At 45.1% G+C, this 21,499-nt stretch overlaps 1 protein-coding gene across 3 annotated transcripts in view; it reads left to right on the forward strand.

The window, feature by feature from the left end:
* The window catches only part of NID1 (nidogen 1), a 97,303-nt gene that overhangs the window by 13,601 nt on the left and 62,203 nt on the right, over positions 1-21,499 (forward strand). For 2 of the 3 annotated variants that reach the window (XM_033841921.2, XM_033841919.2), the window contains exons 2-6: positions 8,264-8,563; positions 10,720-10,946; positions 14,108-14,481; positions 17,076-17,228; positions 20,954-21,205. In XM_033841921.2, coding sequence (XP_033697812.1) covers positions 8,264-8,563; positions 10,720-10,946; positions 14,108-14,481; positions 17,076-17,228; positions 20,954-21,205 — 1,306 coding nt within the window. The remainder of the gene's footprint in view (positions 1-8,263; positions 8,564-10,719; positions 10,947-14,107; positions 14,482-17,075; positions 17,229-20,953; positions 21,206-21,499) is intronic. The other variant, XM_033841920.2, reaches the window with a different exon arrangement.

Here is a 21,499-nt window from a genome sequence, read left to right on the forward strand (position 1 = left end):
GGACTTTTGCTTCCCATTTCTCTAAACTAGGTGGCTGAGTATAACAGAAAGAGCACCGGTAATGGACTCGACCAGATGTGGGTTCAAATCTTGGTCCCATCACTTGCTGGCTGTGTGACATGAAGCTAAATTAAGTCTCTTGTCATTTCCTTGTCTGTTTCATACGCGTGAAAAGAGGGGTGGTTGTATTAAATTAAAAAAAATGCAAACAGCTTTAGTAAAGGGCCTCAAACCTAGCAGTAAGTATTTGCCTCCCTTTCCTTCTTTGGCCTAAATTATTTTACCTTAGGTTCCTGCTTCTTCCCACCCATGGAGTTTGCTTTTGCAACTGCAAGCAATTTCATTGTCTTCCCAGTACTGCTCTTTGCATTTCTAAAAGGAGCCCATTTGTTTCTTATTTGTGCCTACCTCAAGTATTCTTAACCACATCTGTTTTAAAGAAGGCTTTCCCCTCAGGGTTGCAGGGGAAAAGCATCCTGCCCTGGGGCCTGCTCCCAGGCTCATTGAAGTCAAAAAAGATGACTGTTGTTTCACTTCCTCAGCGTTTGCTTGAACGTAAGGAATCTAACACAGAATTTTAATGTAGGGAGTATCTGCATTTAGACTTTCTCCAGGGCTTCATTTGCCTGTGAGTTCACTTTAAAGATGCACAGGAGATTGGAAGTGCTTTTTTTTTTAAATGGGGGCCACTTCCTCATCGTGAGTTAGTGCTCTGTTGCCTCTTACTGTCAGCTGAGTGGAAACAATTGTAAGTAAGTGGCTCCAACTGTTAGCCCTGTGAGGCTTGCATTTTCACCCAGGGGCGTTTTGTGATGTAATTGATGGTGCAGCTGGCTGAAGAGCCTGTTTGGTGTGTTCCTTGGGGTGAGTGAATAGGTGTGTTCTGTACAGGGCTGTTAAGTTGCGCTAGTAACACGCTGAGCTGAACATTAACTTTCCTGAAGGAACTTCTTTTTCCCAGTGTGAACTGTCAGCAAGATTCAGGGCGGTATTTACGTTGGTCAGTGTGCTGGAGGTAGCTGTCTTTCAATAAAGAAGCAATGTATTATTACGCTACCAAAAACCTCAGCGAGGCAATTTTTGGTTAGAGTTACCTTAAGACAATAATATAACATCATCATCATCATCATCATTATTACTTTAGCCCTCAATAATACAGACAGACTTTCTCAGGAATGCATTCAATTCATAGGAGTTTTGGGACTTCCCTGGCGGTGCAGTGGTTAGGACTCCGGGCTTCCATTGCAGGGGGCGTGGGTTCGCTCTCTGGTTGGGAAACTAAGACCCTGCAAGCCGTGCAGTGTGGCCAAAAAAAAAAAAAAATTCACAAGAGTTTTGCCATGTTATAGTTACCAAGTCCAAGCTCATACTGCTTGCTGAATGACAGGCCAATAAATCGAGAGAGGTGTTGGGACAAGGAATAGTGACTTTATTTGGAAAGCCAGCCGACTGAGAAGATGGGGGACTAGTGTCCCAAAGAACCATCTTCCCTGAGTTAGGGTTCGGGCTTCTTTTATACCAAAAGGCAAGGGGGTGTGGTTGGTTGGTGCCCACTTCTTGGTGCCAGAATCCTTTGTTCTTGCAGCTGTCCATGTAGGTCTGGTGACAATGTTCCTATAAACGTTCAACAGGACAAATGTTATTCTCTGTTCTGCAACTTTTTAATCTCTATATGAATGGAGAAGTGTTATGCCTTTAAAGTTCAAAGCCTTGAGAATGGGCTGTCCTGTATATTTCAGGCTACAGGCAACATTCTTTTGTTTTGTTTTTTTTTTAATAATAGATCTTTATTGGAGTATAATTGCTTCAAGGTTAAAATGAAAGAAACAGATCCAATACAGAGTTAGATTTGTTCTTCCCTATTACATAATTCACAGCAAGGAATGTGCTGGTGCCACTGGGACTCAGGGCTCCTAAGTCAGGACTCCAAGGTGCTAATTGCAAACTGTTAAAAGATAAACTGGGGCATATTAAAATTCTTAAGTGTTTATTTGAGCAAAAATCGATTTGAATCGAGCAGCCTCCAATCTAGCAGATAGAAAGGAGCTCCGAGGAGCTATGCAAAATGAAAGACTTTTATAGGCAGGAGGGAGTGGGAACAGGGAAGTTATCTGGCCAAAAAAAGCAGGTCCTAGTATTGCAAAGTTACTTTTCTTTAGGGGAGGGCAGGGGTCTACCCAGCAGATGACCTCACTAGTGCTGATCAGGTGGTTTCTGATTGACTGGTTTAAGATTCCATATAGAGTGGAAACTATAATCAAGTCTCAGTTTGGTGATGTGGGGCTTAGCATAAGCGACTCCATTTTGGGCCTGTAAATGGCCCAAAGATAGAAAGAGGTGCAGATGTAAAGGAGCTGGTGCTAAACCCTGCTTGGGGAGGGCAGGAGGGCTTCACAGGGAGAAATGGGACTTTGCCACGGACAGGAGCTGAGTGAGGGTCTTTGAGGCCGAGGGGACCATGAATGCAAAAGCACGCAGTGTTAAGTAGGTGAAACACCATGGTGAGTTTGGAGAAGTGCAAGCAATTAGAAAGAAAAATTCCAGCGCATCTATTTCTATTCTAGACTTTTCCTCACCAACATTCATATCAAAACTAAAACCTGGTCCTATAATCCACGTAATTTTTCAGCTGGCGCAAAGTGGTGAACAGAAAATAATACTGGTGACTGCTGTATAATACTTATGTTTAATAATTGTTTCTTTCTGGACTCCGGGCCCTGCACCTGGTGCCTCAAGCATCTGCAACTTTTGGTTCCTGTTAATTACTAAACCTGCTTTCACCAGCACCTTCTACTCATTAACACAATCTAGCGCGCCCAGTGCAACTAACATTCCTGAAAATCTCTGGTAGAGGAGAGGCAGGGGTTGTGAGGGAAGGGGTGGACCTGGGGCAGTCTGGGGAAGGAGGAATTCAGACAATGAACGTGGGCCCTCCTCCTCGCAGAGAGCATTCATGTGGGCTTAGCTATAAAAGTTAACTGCCTTTCTTTAGAAACTTTAAACTTTAGATTAATCACTTCATTATCTATTTTTTAAAGTTCATTTTGAAAATTTTAAACATATGCACAAATAGAATATTATGATGCAGTCTCATGAATCACTCAGCTTCAACATGTATCCATTTATGGTGCGTCTAGCTTCACCTATATCCCCACCTATTCTTAATATTCTCCCCTCTTACCTAAACTGAATTGTTTTTAAACAAATCCCAAACATTTTATTTCATTGTAAATATTTCAGACTGTATCTCTAAAAAAGTGACTTTTTAAAAACAAAACGGGGACTTCCCTGGTGGTGCAGTGGTTAAGAATATGCCTACCAATGCAGGGGATATGGGTTCGAGCCCTGGTCCGGGAAGATCCCACATACCACGGAGCAACGAAGCCCCTGTGCCACAACTACTGAGCCCACGTGCCACAACTACTGAAGCCCGCGTGCCTAGAGCCCGGTGCTCCGCAACAGGAGAAGCCACCGCAATGAGAAGCCCGCGCACCGCAGCGAAGAGGAGCCCCCGCTTGCGGCAGCTGGAGAAAGCCCGCGCGCAGCAACAAAGACCCAACGCAGCCAAAAATAAAAACAGAAACAAAAAGAAACCCTGCAAAATCATGATCACACTTAAAAAGTTAACAATATTTCCTTAATGTCACCCAATATCACATAGGTTCATAAAATATTTTATTTGACTTTTCAGTTGACTGGTTTAAATCAGGATCCAGGCGAAGCCCACACATCACGTCTAGTCGATAGGTACCTCACGACTTCTGAAATCTACAGGTTCCCCTCACCTTTTTTCCATGCATTTATTAAAGAAACTGGGTATTTGTCCTTCAGGATGTCCCATATTCTGGATGTTGCTGGTCACATCCCTATGCTATCCTCTGAGTGTGCTTCTGTCCCCCGTATTTCCTGTAAAGTGGTAGTTACATCTAGAGACTAGCTCAGACTTGAGTTATCGGTTCACATTTATGCAAAGTGTTTTAGTAAATCGTGTCGCACTCCAGCGGAAGAACCGCGGACACATAATGCTGTGGCCCTTCTCGAAACTCACCGGGCAGTATTTCTCAAACAGCCTTGGGGGCTTCCCTGGTGGCGCAGTGGTTGAGAGTCCGCCTGCCGATGCAGGGGACGCGGGTTCGTGCCCCGGTACGGGAGGATCCCACATGCCGCGGAGCGGCTGCGCCCGTGAGCCATGGCCGCTGAGCCTGCGCGTCCGGAGCCTGTGCTCCGCAACGGGAGAGGCCACAACAGTGAGAGGCCCGCGTACCGCAAAGAAACAAAAACACAGCCTTAGTGGGAGGCTTTATCCCTATGGACCTCCCCTGTGCACTTCCTGGAGGGAGTCGGGAAGGGAGGGAGCTCAGTGTGCCAGGCACGGGATAAGCTCTGTAGCTATGGCACAGACCAAGACGGACCTGGTCCTGGACCGCAAGGGATGTACTGTGGCGGTGGGGAGAGCGACCAGAGCTGGCAGACGAGTCAGTGAGATCCCTACAATCTGTGGTCTGTGCCCGGAAGGACACAAATAGGAGGCGGAGACATAAATGGGGGCCAGGCGTGAGGGAAGGGAGGAGGAGGGGCCAGCCAGGGGAGCCTACCCTGGATGGATGGAGGAGGCTCCCTTATTAGGTGTTACTTCAGCTGAGCCCTGGAAGAGGTGAGAAAGAGCCCGTTATATGGGTGCAGGAGGTGGGGAAGAGGGATGCTGGTGGTCGCAGGGATGGAGAAAGTGCCGTATACTTTGGAGGCCGGACACACAGGACATGTGATGAGAAGGAGCAAGGAATCAAGGCCGCCTGCCAGGTTTCCTGGCTTAAGCAACTGGGTGAACAGCTGTTATGGCGACAGCCCTGGGCAGCTGGACAGGCGGCTGCGTGACTCTGTCTGTGGTGCCCAGTCTAGTCCCTTTGGAGATGGTGTTACCGACTTGGGTCCTTCGATTCTTTTTTTTTTTTTTTTTTTTTTTGCGGTACGCGGGCCTGTCACTGCTGTAGCCTCTCCTGTTGCGGAGCACAGGCTCCGGACACACAGGCTCAGTGGCCATGGCTCACGGGCCCAGCCGCTCCGCGGCATGTGGGATCTTCCCGGACCGGGGCACGAACCCGTGTCCCCTGCATCGGCAGGCGGACTCTCAACCACTGCGCCACCAGGGAAGCCCAGTCCTTGGATTCTTTAATCAGTAGAAATTGATAAGAAACCAGACAAGAAACTCAGGCAAGGCTTTACTGGGACTTGTGCTGCAGCTTGAGGGGTAAAAACAAGAAACAGGCGCCCTTGCTTGTTCTCCTGGGGGGGCGCGGTGAGCTGGTCCCTTAAATGGGGTGAGGGTGGGAGTGGATTGGTGGGTCGGGCCTGAGGGGTGGCTTAGGTGGCCTACCCACCCCCTTGGTGGTGCTGTGTGCAGGGGGCATGTGCAATACCCTGCTTTTGCTCCAGGGACCTCAGAAGTGGCGATTGGTTTGTGGCCTTTTTGTATCGTATTGTTCATAATTTGTCCCAACTGCGCATGCGCACAGTTATTTTTAGTCCCCTATAGTTCCTTTGTATTCTGTTGCTGGAGGGGACATCTGTCCAGGTCCCAGTGCAAGCGCCCCGGTAGAGGGTCCCAGGTCCCAGCCTTTCTCAGTGGTACCCAGGTCTGTCCTCCTGGCCTCCTTCCCTTTGTGCGCCTGCCCTTCTATTGAATTGCTCGACTTGAACAAGACGGAGAAAAGGATCCAGGCCAGTAGGAGTATCATGAGCTGGACAGATTTGTGAAATAAGCCTGGCACCCAAATGTAAAGGAATATCGTTCCTCAAGTTGGCCATTAATTGTTACATTTGGAGAAAAACAAAAACAAGACTGAAAACGTTTACTAAGAAGTTTAGGAATCAAATGAAACTTCCGGGTGTTCTGTATATGACATCTTTCTTCGTTATCATAGACAAGTGAGTTGAATGTGCCATAAAACTGCCTGAAAAATAATTTTCCTACTAATACTAATGAGGGTTGTCTGGTCTTTGTCCAAAGCATTTGCAGGCAGGGCGTCATGCTTCTTGTCTAAAAACTCAATTGCTAAAGCATTCCTTGTGAAAATAGAAATTCCTGTGCCCAGATTCTCAATAATGTAAGGCACCGGGAACATTTTCAGAATTGTTGGCCTGCTTTAAATTTCACTGGAAAACAGCTTTTTAAAACCAAGTTGTCTGTATGTGGCTTCCATGTGATCACTTCCCACTGGCAACTGGTAACTGCCAACTTCTGGTGGCTTGAGAAAGTGAGCCGTTTCCCACGCTCCCACACGGCAACCCAATCAGGATGTTTGTGCTGGGAGATGTTTGGATGGGGTGGAGGCGAAGAGGGCAGGAGACCAGCTGGACGAGGCTCCTTCCCTGACTCCCTTCTCTGCGGCCTGTCCGTGCATTCTAGAAAATCAGTGCTGGTGCCAGGTGATGATGGAAAATACGTCACCTGAACAGTTAACAGACCGTGACGCTTGGTAAAAAGGAAGGATCTTGCTAGGTCCACCCTTCACCCTCAAACCTGTTCTTTTCCCTTCTCGGGGCCCACATTGGCTCCATCACATCGAAGCTTTTTACCTGGTTCTTGGCATGTTGTAGAGTTTGGTCTTAAGTTCCTTTCCTTCTTGTCGGCCGCTGCCCCCTTCTCTAGGAATGAGGTCTGAAGTGACTGAAGGATAAGGCTGTGGGAAGGATAAGTAAGTGACCTGGAAAACCCACAGGCCTTCTCATGAACTCCTGAACAATTGTAACTCCCTTTGCTGCTGTGTTCTTCCAATCTGTAACCTCTTGAAGCTCAAACTAGGGCCATAGGCAAAGTCAGTCCCATTGGATTAGGGATTTTTTTTTGTTTTTAATTCATAGACTCCAGAAGTAAAGAGAACTGGCGTGGTGTTCTCTGTCACCAGTGAACTGTGCACTAACAAGGATGTGGGAAGGGCTCAAAGCCTCATTCTAAGCATGGCTTTGCAGGAGGCCCAAGCACGCCCACTGCCAGGGGGCTGTAGTCCCTTCCCCATTTTCCCAGGGAATGTGAGTTTTAGCTGGATAAGAACAGTGAAGTCTTTTCATAGACTATAAACTGGTTTCAAGAAGTGATAACTGATAACTGGTTTCAAGAAGGCTGTACATGTAGTGATCAAGAGGGCCGACTTCGAAGTCGGGCTCCTTGGGTTCAAATCCCGGTGAGGCCTCTTATTGGTAACTTTGGACAAATTGATTAACTTACCTCATTTTCCACCTCAGAAAAATGTGGATAATAGTAATAGCTAGTTTTACGGGGTTCTTCTGAGGATTAGATGTTAATAAGAGGTCTGGGACATGGTAAACATTCAATAAATGTTAGCTATTGATCTAATTCATTCATCTGTTCAAAATAACGCCACCATCGTGACCCATCACGTTTACTTCTTGACACTTGTTTGCTTATTGTCTTATCATCTGTTTGTGTAAGTCCATCTCCGTGTCTTTCTGGATTGTGGGTACCTTGAAGGCAGAGCCCAGGTTCTACTTATTGTGGACCCACAGTGCTTAGCACAGCCCTGGTTTGCAATGATTACTCTGTTGAGTAAATGAACACAGTCTTTGATGATGACTTATGTTTGAATGGTCCTTCGTGTGCCACAAACCACACACTTGGGAAGCCTGAGATGCGAAGCTTAAGACCCTTGCCCAAGGTCTGCTGACTACGCCAGAGTCAGGTCCTGTGATTCTTGCCCCCGTTCCTTCTACCAGGCCGTCCTCCCTAGGAAAAGAATGCTGAGTTTTACAGTCCTGGATCATGTCTTTCTCCAATTTTTTTGTATTTGACACACTGTCATGTTTGATACACTATGACAGCATTCTGTGAACGGGAGCTCAGTCTCCCTGAAGAAGATGTCGTTTCTGCACATCTTTCTTTTTTTTTCTTTCCTTTCTTTCTTTTTTCAAGGAAAAAAGAGCTGAGATAATTTTATCTTTACGTACTCTACAAGTGCAACTATGTGTACATTTGAGATTAATGGCAGTTACCGGAACTACACTGTTTTCCTCTTGAATCTCACATAAGTGAAATCATATACTGTGTCTGGATTCTTTTGCTTGGCTCAATATTGGTGAGATTCACTCGTGTTGTTTTGTGTATTTTAAAAAACTACTGTATAGCATTCCGTTGTATGAAATGGCCAGAATTTATTTACCTGTTCTCTTGTTGATGGGTATTTGGGTTGCTCCCAATTTTTGATTGTCAGTTTCTGCACTCCTTTTAATGATGTTTGGTTTTGTACAGATTACCACAAATGGCATTATTGCCATGAGTGAGCCCCCAGCCGAAGAAGCCCATCCTGGGCTATTCCCACCGACCTTCGGAGCAGTCGCCCCTTTCCTGGCGGACTTGGACACGACAGATGGCCTTGGGAAGGTTTACTATCGGGAAGACTTATCTCCCTCTGTCACTCAGTTGGCAGCGGAGTGTGTCCAGAGAGGGTTCCCAGAAGTCTCTTTCAAGCCCAGGAGCGTGGTGGTTGTCACTTGGGAATCCGTGGCTCCCTACCAAGGGCCCAGCAAGGACCCTGCCCAGGAAGGCAAGGTAGGCACCCACCCAGGCACAAGGGCAAATAGTCTAATATGTTGGCTTTGTACACTTTGGTCTTCTGGTTTGTGCTACTCTGATGTACACCACGCCCATGCGATTGATAAAGATTGGACAGACATCCAAAGCAAAATCTAGTAAGCTGTTTGTTGCAGGTCTGAAGCTTCCAAAACCTTATCTGCAGGGCTACTTAAATCTATGCTGTAATGACGATTAGATGTAAAGAAAGCCAATTCCTGAGAAGATTGCCACATGGCAAGAACAGGGCTGATAAATTACAGCCCTAGCTGCTCTTACGTTGGGTGGTGGATAGTGGGAGGTGGCTTCTAGATAAATAGAGAATTTATTAATATGAAGTGATAGGTTAAACTAATAAAGCAGTCTCAAGAGATGTGAAGAAATAAAGACCAGATCCAGACTCTAGTTGGGGGGACAAAACCCATTTGTACCATGTGGGTGGTTCAGGAAACAAGTTTCATCATAACCAGGGATGGGAGTCTCTGTGGATGCAGTGGTTGGGAAAGGTGTTAGGGTGTGTGGAGCTTGGACTTGCCCTTGGAGGAAGGGGGGAATATTTGAAGAAGCCATCTCTAGATCTGAGGTGACTCTTTAGGACATGCTTTGATTTCTCCTTGGAAAAATAAATTTGCTCCGCCATTGTTTAATTTTTATAGCATTACAGGGTAGAGAGCAACTTGAAAGGTCCAAAAGCACTCCCTTTAAATGGGGGATATTCCCAGCTGGTGGTTCCCAAAGTGTGTACCACAGAACACTGGTCCCACAGACATTCCTTGAGGAAGAGGACTCCTCAGACCAAATAAGTTTGGGAAGCGCTAAAACTATATCTCCCTCATGGTGACTCACTCTGGAAAGTCCTATAGTACAGAAACCTGCTTAATTTTGTTTAATTTAGCCATCCCCAAACCTTTTGGCCATACCCTTTTCCCTCCCAAATAAGACACATTGCATCCCATAGAGCACACTTTGGAGAAGTCTGTCTGACACGTTTTGCTTTGCCACCTGTATCTGCCTGAGTGCTGTACTTGAAAACTGTTTAAAACCTTCAATTTCTCGAGTGTGCATCCTTTTCACTTGAGCGATACCTGCCCAGCCCCTTGTACAGAGCTCTTGCCTGCTTCACGGGCCAAATCTCCCCTCACTCTTACTTCTCTGCACCCTCTTGCAGCAGCTGTATCAGATTATTTGCAATTCCCTGCTGAGGCTTTTTGCTTGTTTGTTTTACCCACAGTCTCTTGCACTAGCTGTGCTCTCTGCTTGCGATGGCCTCTCCCTGACCCTCACTGCACGTGTCTAGCTCCTGCTTGTTCTTTCCGCCTCCTCTGCCCCCACTCCTCCCAGCATCGGGCACTTCGCCTGCACACAACTCCATTACAGAATCTATCCTCCAGTTTGGCAATGTTTTGTTCACATGTCGGTTTTCCCACCTAGACTATAAATTCTCAAGTGCAGCGATCGCGTACTTTTATTCGTCTTCACAGTGCTCAGGACAAGGCCTGGTGTGTAGGAGAGGTACTAACATTAGGAATATGTTCTCTGTGCCTGGCCCTTCCTATGCTAGCTCACGTAGTCCTCCTAACATTTCTGTGCGGTAGGTGGCTTTATCTCCATCTTACAGATTCACAGATCAAGGTTCAGAGAGGTTAGGTAACATGCCCAAGGTCACACAGTCAGTGAGGAGTAGAGCAGGATTTGGATCCAGATTTGTTTTCTCTCAAAGCTCATTTTCTTTCTTACTGCACGGTGCTTGGGCTCAATCAGCTAAATAATGAATGTGGTTGAATATGTTTAATGGCTGTGGAAACAAATTCTGTGGGTAAGAATTTGCTAAGTTGCATGAGATTTAGACCACTACCTGGAGGTGTCATCTATAGTTTCGCATTAACCTTAGGGTCACGGTTATGCAGAAAGTATTCATTGATTAATTAGAAAATTTCATGTTGACATAGCTTTAGAGATATTTAAGTGGAATTATCCTGGAATACTTGGTCCTACAAAAGTTTTTCTTTAGAATAAGGTGTAAATACTGCCATCTCTGTATTTTTTAGATACGATCTGGTGAAGAGCACATTTTAAGATCTGTAGATCTTAAATGTAGATATCTGTAGTAACTGAATTTTAACTCATCTTCACAGAGAAACACATTCCAGGCTGTTCTGGCCTCCTCTGATTCCAGCACCTACGCCATTTTCCTTTATCCTGAAGATGGTCTGCAGTTCTATACGACATTCTCAAAGAAGGATGAGAACCAAGTTCCCGCAGTGGTTGCTTTCAGCCAAGGTTTAGTAGGATTCATATGGAAGAGTGACGGAGCTTATAATGTATTTGCTAATGACAGAGAATCACTTGGAAACTTGGCCAAGTATGCTTTTTTTTTGTTCTTCAGTAGATTCTCCCCTTAATAAGACTATCATTAGTCTATAAGTCTGTAAGACTATTTAAAACAGTCTATAACTATTTAAAACAGTCTATAAGACTGTTTTATTAAGAATAATGTAATGGGCAATATAGAACATTACCTGAAAATGTTCCCATGGATTTAAATTTTGTATATAATTTTTACATTATGGAGTACTTTGTTTTTCTGATGAACTCAAGGGAATATACTCTTAGAATGAACAGGTATCCAAGTTTTTAGATATCATTCTCATTTGAGACAGCTTTACCATCTCTTCTATACGTATAAAGTTAGAAATACAAGTTATTCAAAACTATGTCCTGCTATGGCCCCAAGGCTGAGAAAACCCCTCCCAATTTCATATTGCCAGTTGAGTCTAAAACTCCTCTACACTTTAATGGTGTGCTGGTAAATGCTTAGCAACTGGCTTTAGGTGGGTTGGGGAAGCCCTCATTTATAGCATTTGCCTATTTCCGTGGTGTAAATACTCCTACCCATGGCCCGTTTACAGCTGCTCACATCATGTCGCTCAACCTGGGGTTGAGAAAAGGTGAACCATTATATAGTATTCTCACCATAGAGGTGCAGTAGATTCAAATAACTTGAAGAACATAGCTAATATGAGTCTCAAGTATTTATTCCCTCTGCTTTTATTTCTTTTAATTTTTATTGTAGTTGATTTACAATGTTGTGTTAGTTTCTGCTGCACAGCAGAGTGAATCAATTATACATATATATATATATATCCACTCTTTTTTAGATTCTATTCCCATATAGGTCATTACAGAGTATTGAGTAGAGTTCCCTGTGCTATATAGTAGGTTCTTATTATCTCTTTTATATATAGTAGTGTGTATATGTCAATCCCAATCTCCCAATTTATCCCTGCCCTTCCCCCTTGGTAACCATAAGTTTGTTTTCTACCTCTGTGACTCTATTTCTGTTTTGCAAATAGGTTTATTTATTACTATTTTTTTTTAGATTCCACATATAAGCGATATCATATGATATTTGTCTTTCTCTGACTTACTTACTTCACTCAGTATGACAATCTCTAGGTCCGTCCATGTCACTGCAAATGGCATTATTTCGTTCTTTTTTATGACTGAGTAATATTCCATTGTATATATGTACCACGTCTTCTTTGTCCATTCATCTGTCGATGGACATTTAGGTTGCTTCCATGTCCTGGCTATTGTAAATAGTGCTGCACTGAACATTGGGGTATATGTATCTTTTTGATTGCCTCTCATTTTAATATAGATTATTTAATTGTAAGTTTATATACTTTAATTTTTTACCAGCTGGTTCAAGCAAGCTCCTGCATAGCACTGCCTTTATTTGAGTCCCAAGCAGACAGATCGATTAGACGTCCAATTTCTGCAGGACTTTCTTGATTCCTCATTCCCTGTCTAACCCCAATCTTTTGCTCAGTATTCTCTACCAAGTAGTGTATGTCCCTTCTTTCCATTGTACGAGCTGGTCATTTTACATAATTTCTCATAGGAACACTTCCAATCACACACAGAAGAACAGTAAAAATGGTGGTGCAAGAAGTAGAGATTAGGGTTATTCTATTGTATTTTATAACTATAAAATGCCTTTAGATTCTCAATATCATTTGTATTTCACTACACACTTTTAACATAAAAAGGTAAACTGAGACCTGTCCAAGGTTCCACAGCTAACAGTGTTGGGATTGCTAATAAACCAACTCTGTACCATTTTCACTCATAACTCTTCTGACACCAAATTTGTGGGGGTTTCCCCCCAACCAGTTCTCCAACTCTTCAGACACCAGCTAGGTGTCCTGTAATTCGATTCAGTTCTGACACTACTTGGAGTCAGCACATACCTCACAGGTTAAGGGCTCAGTCCCACAAAACTGCCCCCACTTCAGACATCCCTTGCAAGTCCTGGGTTGCCACCTGCACTTCTGATCAACCAGCTATAAATCGGGGATCTCCATGAACCCCTGCTCAAGTTCGATAATTTGCTAGAATGGCTCACAGAACTCAGGAAAGCACTTTCCTTACTATGACTAGTGTGTTATAAAGGATACACTCAGGAACAGACAAATAGAAGAGATGCATAGGGCAAGGTATGGGAGGAAGAGTGGGTGAGGGGCTTCCGTGTCCCCTCTGGGCTCACCACCCTCCTAGCCCCTTGATGTGTTCACCAGCCCCAAAGTTCTGTCAATCTCATCACTTAGGAATTTTTATTACATGGGCATGATTGATTAAACCATTGGCCATTGGTGATTAACCTATTCTCCAACCCCACTCCTCACCCCCCTCCCTGGAAGTCAGGGCGTGGGGAAGAAAATTCCAGCCCTGTAATCAAGCCTTATTCTTTTTTTTTTTTTTTTTGCGGGCGGACCTCTCACTGTTGTGGCCTCTCCCCTTGCTGAGCACAGGCTCCAGACGCGCAGGCTCAGCGGCCATGGCTCATGGGCGCAGCCGCTCTGCGGCATGTGGGATCTTCCTGGACCGGGGCACGAACCCGTGTCCCCTGCATCGGCAGGCAGACTCTCAACCACTGCGCCACCAGGGAAGCCCCAAGCTTTATTCTTCCTAGTGACCAGCCCCCATCCTGAAGCTACCCAGGGTCCCCAGCCACCAGCCATCTCATTAGCATACAAAAAGACACTCTTATCACTCCAGAGATAACAGGGATTTTAGGGATTGTATGCCGGAACCAGAGACAAGGACCAAATACATATTTCTTATCATATTACACCATGCCCTGGAAAGAGAATAACTGAGGAAATGGATGACTCCGGTCAACAGGTTGCTTATATGGTAAAGCACATGACGAGTGATTCCTATAAATTGCATTTTAAGGCCTGAAAATGTCCCTGAAGCGTGCCTCTCGAGTGGCCAGGACTAAGCCTTTGCTAGGATTGTGCCCATTGGATACAGCCTCACCGTATCCCCCTGGATGGTCTCAGCTCAGTGATGACCAGACAGGACTGCATCTGCTCTCTCATCCTCTACCGAGGCTGTGGGCAGAAGCAGGTGTTGGGTTTCAAATTGACACGGATCCCCAGGGCTCCTTCTGCTTGGTTGCTGGGGGCTGTTTGTGGGTTGCTGGCCTGTTTCCAAGAAGCCTGTCCTTCCCCCTAGGAGCAGCAACTCTGGGCAGCAGGGCATCTGGGTGTTTGAGATTGGGAGTCCGGCCACGGCCAGTGGCGTGGTGCCCTCGGACGTGAACCTGGGATTGGACGATGGAGCAGAGTATGATGATGAGGATTATGACTCGGTGACACCTCTGAGCCTGGAGGACACGGGCACCACATCCTTTCCCTATGAGGCCCGGAGAAAGGGAGACACTGGCACATACAACGTGCCCAGTGACCTGCCCCCCCGCCGCCTGGCTACTGAGAGACCCCCTGGACCTCCCACGGAGAGGACCAGATCTTTCCAGCTGCCAGCGGAGAGGTTTCCCCAGCAGCAACCACAGGTCATAGATGTGGATGAAGTTGAGGAAACAGGAGTTGGTAAGGCCATTTATGTTGCAGGTGGTACCTTCTTGGATACTTGGGTTTCCAGACAGGGGAGCATTGCTGGTGGGGTGTCAGCTGTGCGCATTATTTGGTGGTTTGTAAGGATGAGTGCCTGGGGAAGGAGGGGTGGAACTCACAGCTGCAGAGCATCGGTCGATGGGCCCGAAGGCTTCAGAGACTCCAAGGGATCTGGCCATTAGGGCTGGGGTTATGGAGACTGTAGAACATGTCCTCTTTCAAGTCTTCTATTATTCTTTCTTTTTTTTTTCTGTTTTAAAGAGAAAAGTGCTTTAGAATTATTTTGATAGTCAGATTTCCTTCCTTATTTGTGACTTCTGAGATCAGTAGTGTATTCACCCACCTGAAAAAACATTTTAGAAGCTCTTTTGGCTATTGACACGGTTTATCTTTGAAATTTATTTCCTCTTGGTTTTGGAAGGAGGATGGTTGATGATTTTTCCTCCCGGACCCTCTCAGTTTCAGAGTTAGTTTGTGAACGTTTAAAACTACAAAATAAGTAGATCCCCTTTTTGAGGATGGTTTTAAAGTACAATATCTTGTAATCAACCGTATTATATCAGATTTTGGCTACATTTTCAGGGAAAACCACTGGAACCCCAGCATGCTTTGATTTGTCTTATAAAAGACATTTGAACTAGACTGTGTTCATTATTTTTTTGCCCTTCAGGTTGACCTATAATCCATTAAGATTCCTATCAAGGGGACAGTCCAAGCCTTTAAATGATGTTTACTGTGACACACAACTGCTTCAACTATGAAGTTATCCTAAGGCCCTCAAAACATCTACTCAGTTCCACATTATTCACCCATTTTTATTTCTCCTTACTTGTGATTTGTCTCGTAGCAATAGTCGGATGTTTGTTCTTATCGAGTATCCCAAAGCATGGACAGTATCTGGTGGCCGGGGTAGTGTGCTTACTTACCTCTGAGGCACAGAAACGGAGAAGCTGCCCCTAGTGACATGATGAGTACGTGGTTCATGTCTCAGGGCTCCCTTTATACACATGGCACCCTGGCTTTCCTGGGGTAATGCTGACACCTAGCACGTCGCACTCAGCTCTTATAGCCGGGTCTCAGAGTGGTCGCCCCAAGGTGGATTGCATATGTTTACCGGCACATATGTTTACCTTCAGGGTGAGATTTGAGTCTCATCCTGCTTTCACCCCACATACATGTCTCTGAAATTCTCATTTGTGAAGCCTTCACTTAAATGAGAGCATAGCTAGCCCCAGCAGCTTATGGTAGTATATTCCTTGGTACTAGTAAAAAGAAAAGCCCGGATTTGAACCCCAACTGTGTTTAAAAGAGATGTTTTTCTGCCCTCGATCCCAGTTATTTCACTGTTTTTATTAGAAAGGTCAGTCTTCTGTAGCCAGCAGTGCATTCCTGGTGTGATTTGAATGGTCACCCACAGATACGTCGACCATAACAGACCCACTGGGAGCTGGGCTTAAGCAATCAGTAGCCTCACATGCGTTCAGCTCCGGGCCCAAGTATTTTCAGCTCCAAACGCCATCTTTATAAATACAGGAAATTCCCTTCTGGGTGTGTAGGACTCATGGAATCTACCTGGAGTTAAACTTTACTTTTCTCTTCACTCATAACAGTCATTTATAAAGTGGGTCATTATCCCCTATAAAAGTTCATCCCCTTTTGTGTTTTTGAACTTCATCCCAAATTAATTTGCTCTGGATTTTTGAGTTTAATGAGCTAGTTCATCATCCAATAAAATGAACCTGGGAGGGAGACTTTTTTTTTTTTTTTAAGAGACATTTCAAATAGGGAGAAATTCTTCTTGTTTCTTGGGTCAGAGGCTTTTAGACCAGGTATGACTGAGGAATTATTTCTAACTAGCTTTTGACTCAAGAGCTTAGGATTTATCCCCTGGTGAGAAGAAAGGGTCAATTTTTTTTTTTTTTTTTTGCGGTACGCGGGCCTCTCACTGCTGTGGCCTCTCCCGTTGCGGAGCACAGGCTCCGGACGCGCAGGCTCAGCGGCCATGGCTCACGGGCCCAGCCGCTCTGCGGCATGTGGGATCTTCCCGGACCGGGGCACGAACCCGCGTCCCCTGCATCGGCAGGCGGACTCTCAACCACTGCGCCACCAGGGAAGCCCAAGGGTCAAAATTTTTAAAAACTACTTTAAGCTTGTTAAAATGGCACTTTATGTTATAGATATTTTACCACAATAAAAGATAATTTTTAAAAATTTTAAGGTCCCTCCTGCTCAAAATGTGAAGCGGATCTGACGACATTAGATGGATGCCATATTAAGATTGACATTGGGTGGCAGTCACCTAATATTGATTCCGTGGTACTGAGGACATTGGATTATAGCATTTTTAAAGAATTCACCCTTGTGATTTCTCAAACTCCCTTTAGACCCATTTGCTTTGGTGGTTTGAATAATAGAACCACTATACTATTTAAGTGGCTACAGGTAGAGAGCCCTGGGTCTGAATTGCCTGAGCAGATGTCAGGTCTTGCACAGCTGAGGGCGTAGGGTCAGAAAGCCTCCTGGTCCAGAGCCCTGTGAAGCGCTTACAGGTGTGCTGTGTTCTCTCCAAGCAGTTTTCAGCTACAACACAGATTCCCGCCAGACGTGTGCCAACAACAGACACCAGTGCTCTGTGCACGCAGAGTGCAGGGACTTTGCCACCGGCTTCTGTTGCAGCTGTGTTTCCGGCTACACGGGGAATGGCCGGCAGTGTGTTGCAGAAGGTACTTTGCTTCTGTCTGTTCCCTTTGAAGGGGGAGAAAGGGGGAGGAGTGGAGTTTTTGTTTTGGTGCTTGTTTTTTTTTTTTTTTTTTGCGGTACTCGGGCCTCTCACTGTTGTGGCCTCTCCCTTTGCGGAGCGCAGGCTCAGCGGCCATGGCTCACGGGCCCAGCCGCTCCGCGGCATGTGGGATCTTCCCGGACCGGGGCACGAACCCATGTCCCCTGCATCGGCAGGCGGACTCTCAACCACTGCGCCACCAGGGAAGCCCCTTGGTGCTTGTTTTGAAATCTTTCCTTTACCTAGATCTCTAAACGGGGGTGGTATTTTCAGTCGGGCAATGATAGTTGATCTCTCATTCCCCATTCTTGCCTGTATTTTTCTACTGGGGGTGTGGTCCTGGGGAGTGTCCTTTTTTTCTAATAAGGGGAGGTCTGTTTCTTTCCTGTGCTGTTTCTCCATCTCTGAAATGACGACCATTGGGAGCCCATCTTCACAGCTGTCCCTATAGCGTGAGACAAAGGCTGAAGTGTTGAAATTATGCAGCCTGGACCACAAATTGTCAGTGCCCCCCATTTTCCTCCATTTCTTTCAAACCTTTTCTTTTGGCATCACTCAGACCATCCTAATGGTGGTTCAACTCCAGCAAGGCCACAGTGAGCTGGTGGAAACCAAAGTATGTAGCGGGTAAAGACCTGTCCTCATGCCCCTGGAATCCCAACGTGGTGATAGAGGAGCATAACGGGTGCATCACAGCTAACTCTGGAGCCCAGACCCATTGTGGGCCCACTCCAAAAGGGACTCAGCTGGCGTCAGTGGGCTGGCATCAGTTCTGAGCTCTGCCCCCGGAAAAGGACCCAACCAGTCTTGACATTCTCAGATGGTCAGAAGAATCTTCTCTGCAAAAGTCTAGAGGGTCCGGATAAGAGTTTACTTCGAGAGGGAGACCTATGGGAACCTGAGGCCATAAACCAGAATTAAAACAAAACCCAAACCGACCATACTGAACATTTGTTCCTTCAGATGCCAAGTCACCTCACTTGTCACCTGTCATTTTCCTCGTGTGTTTAATGAGGAACCTCAACTGCTTCACACAATACAACTAAATAAAACTCAGCTGGAGGAACACTTTTCTGTTTTTCAGATCCCCTGCCATAGCTAAAGCGAAATCAGTTATTTTGATTTGCTAAAATAAAAAAGTTCCCTCCTAGGTCACAGTTAGATGGTTAAATACTATCTGCAGCAACGAAAGAAAATTTTGGATACATTGCGTATTAATTTGGGGGGATGTTTTTAACGTTTATAAACGTGTTGTCTGTTTGCTTCCAAAGCCCACCGCCCCAGGGAGGGTGTACCTTTGCTGCTTTGTTTTAGGCTTGGCTTTTATATTTCTCTCACCTGGGAGCAGCTTCCACAATCTACAGTGAACCTTTCTTCTCAAAGAGCAAAAATCTCATTAGCTCTTCCTGTGCCAGATATCAGACTGAAAATGCCGACAGGTTGCATTTGGCAGGAAGCTCAGATGTGACAGATTGCTCGGCTGCATTTTTTGACCTTCTGTGCACGCCCCGTCGTAGTTTTGTGGTTTAAATATTTTTTTGGAGTCTTGCTACTTTTGAAATAGTTTTCTAGCTCCAGGTTTGGTGGAAAAAATTTGGTTTCCTTCCCCCTGGCTTTCCTGCTTGTTTCTGTAATTGTTTGGGGGAGGCATTTTTTGGTACTAGTCCTCTAACTTCACAGCATCCCCCAGTGTAATGACATAGTTTATTTGCAGAAATACTCTGTGTCGAGTCTGCCTTGGCTTGTCAATGAACCTGTTTATTTTATTTATTTTATATTTTATTTTATTTATTTTATTTTATTTTATTTTTGGGGGCCGCACCACACGGCATGCAGGGTCTTAGTTCCCCGGCCAGGGATGGAACCCATGCCCGCTGCAGTGGGAGTGTGGAGTCTTAACTTCTGGACCGCTAGAGAAGTCCCTCGGTGACCCTGTTTAGCAGCTAAGGCATACTGAACACAGCAGAAAGTCTTCAGAACACGGGTGACCATGCTCAAATGAGGGCTCGTTTGTCTCAGGTTATTCTACAAACTTTACTGAGAACTTACTGTGCACAGAAACCTCTGCTAAGACGGAGCCAGGGAGTTGGGTGGGAAAGACATTTATGATCTAGGAAGAGAAACACAATATGTACAATCAGTAAGTGATAGAATTTCTACATCAGACCTGAACAGTCCAAGGTGACTTATTTACCTCTTCCTTCAGTTTTTTTTTTTTTTTAAGATGTAAGTAACACAGTCACTTAAAGTATACCATTTGGTTCTTTTTAGTATATTAACTAAGTGTTGCAACTACTACCTCTAATTTTAGAGCATTTTCATCGCTCCAGAAGGAAACCCTGGATCTCTTAGCCGTCACCCTCAGTTTATCCTCATCCCCACTCTCTGTCAACAACTAATCTACTGTCTGTCAACACGGGTTTTCCTGTTCTGGATATTTCATGTACATGGAATCTTGCAACATGGGGCCTTTGTGTTTGGCTTCTTTCACTTAGCATGATGTTTTCAAGGTGCACCCATGTTTTAGCGTGTATCGGGTACCTCATTCCTTTTTTCTAGCGAAATAATATCCATTTCATGGATATACCACATTCTGTTTATCCATTCATCAATTGATGGACATTGGGTGCTTTCCGTTTTTGGCTATCGTGAATAATGCTGCTAAGAACGTCCGTGTACAAGTTTTTGGGTGGATGTATGTTTTCTGTTCTCTTGGTATATACCTAGGAGTTGGAATTGCTGGGTCATGTGGTAACCTTCAATTTTCTTATTCAAATACAAGAACAACTTAATTTCTTGAGAGCTTATCTTTTCCTGATTAAACAATAATAAATATATGCAAGTTATAAATATTTGAACATTATAGAGATGTATAGTATAGAAAATGAAAGTTCACCGTATGGCCCTGAGTTAGCCACTGGTAGCAGTTTTGTGTACACCTCTTCAGATATTTGCCCCTAAGTGTATGCTAACTTTTATCATTAATGTGATTTTCAGAAACGGTGTCCTATACATATACTATTTAGCAATTTATGAAGAAAGCTTTTAAATATGCCATAGTAAGTTTCCCATCTTTCCCAGTTGGCTAAATGGAACAACAAACACACCCCAGCCCACAAGCTGGTTCTGGGTCAGAGGGCGTATTTGTGTGGCCTTCGATATCCGCTGTGGCCACTTCTGTCTGGCTTGGCTTGAGTGAAGGTCCAGGTCTCAGACTGGCAGTCCTATGTTTGAGCCGGAGATGCTCTTTAAGATGTGTTACAGATCAGGCAACCAAATGTCCCATCCAGTTTAGCCCTGCTGTCCCAGTGAAATGACTAATTCTGTCCCCGATACTCTCAAAAGTGAGACATTTATGTCACCTAGTTCTAGACCACCCATGATACTGTTCTATGAGATCGTTTTATTTGCCTCAGACCTTCCTCCATCAAACAATGGGTCTCACTTTTCTGCTGTCCATGATCCATCAGCGTGGAAGAGAGGAAGAAATTGGAATTTGTAAGGCTCATAGACACAGCCATAGGAACTGCCTTTTTGAACAGCTGCTTTCACTTACCCCAAAGCCCTTTACCCCAGCACTGTTTGGCTCTTTGCTTTTATAGGTACAGATCCTACCAGACATACTATTCTATTCTGAAGGGCTGGCTGCTTTCTTTGTTTCTCACTCAGGTACCCCCCAGAGAGTTAACGGCAAGGTGAAAGGGAAGGTCTTTGTGGGGAACAGCCAAGTTCCCATTGTCTTTGAGAACACCGACCTCCACTCTTACGTGGTAATGAACCATGGGCGCTCCTACACAGCCATCAGCACCATTCCTGAGACCATCGGATACTCTCTGCTTCCTCTGGCCCCTATTGGAGGCATCATTGGATGGATGTTTGCCGTGGAGCAAGATGGATTCAAGAATGGGTTTAGCATCACAGGTAACTGACATCAGACCTTAAAATTAACGGGCTGGGGTGAATGGAAAGGGAACTCCATGTCTGCAAGTAACTTACCGATAAGCATTTTGTGGCTCTGGAAATAAGGTGTTGAGGTAAAATTATCAAGATGTTTTTCAATTAATATACGTTAACTAAGACTGTCTAGAATTGCATTTTGATCAGGGAGCGATTTCAGGGCGGAGATATAGATTTAGGCGGAGCAAATGATGTTTGCTCCTATATCCTCACAACCCAACGTATGGGGCTGCTTCTACTGATCCAGCCTGCCTCCAA

Source organism: Tursiops truncatus, chromosome 16 (genome assembly GCF_011762595.2).
Source record: "Tursiops truncatus isolate mTurTru1 chromosome 16, mTurTru1.mat.Y, whole genome shotgun sequence".
In the NCBI taxonomy this organism is placed as follows: domain Eukaryota; kingdom Metazoa; phylum Chordata; class Mammalia; order Artiodactyla; family Delphinidae; genus Tursiops; species Tursiops truncatus.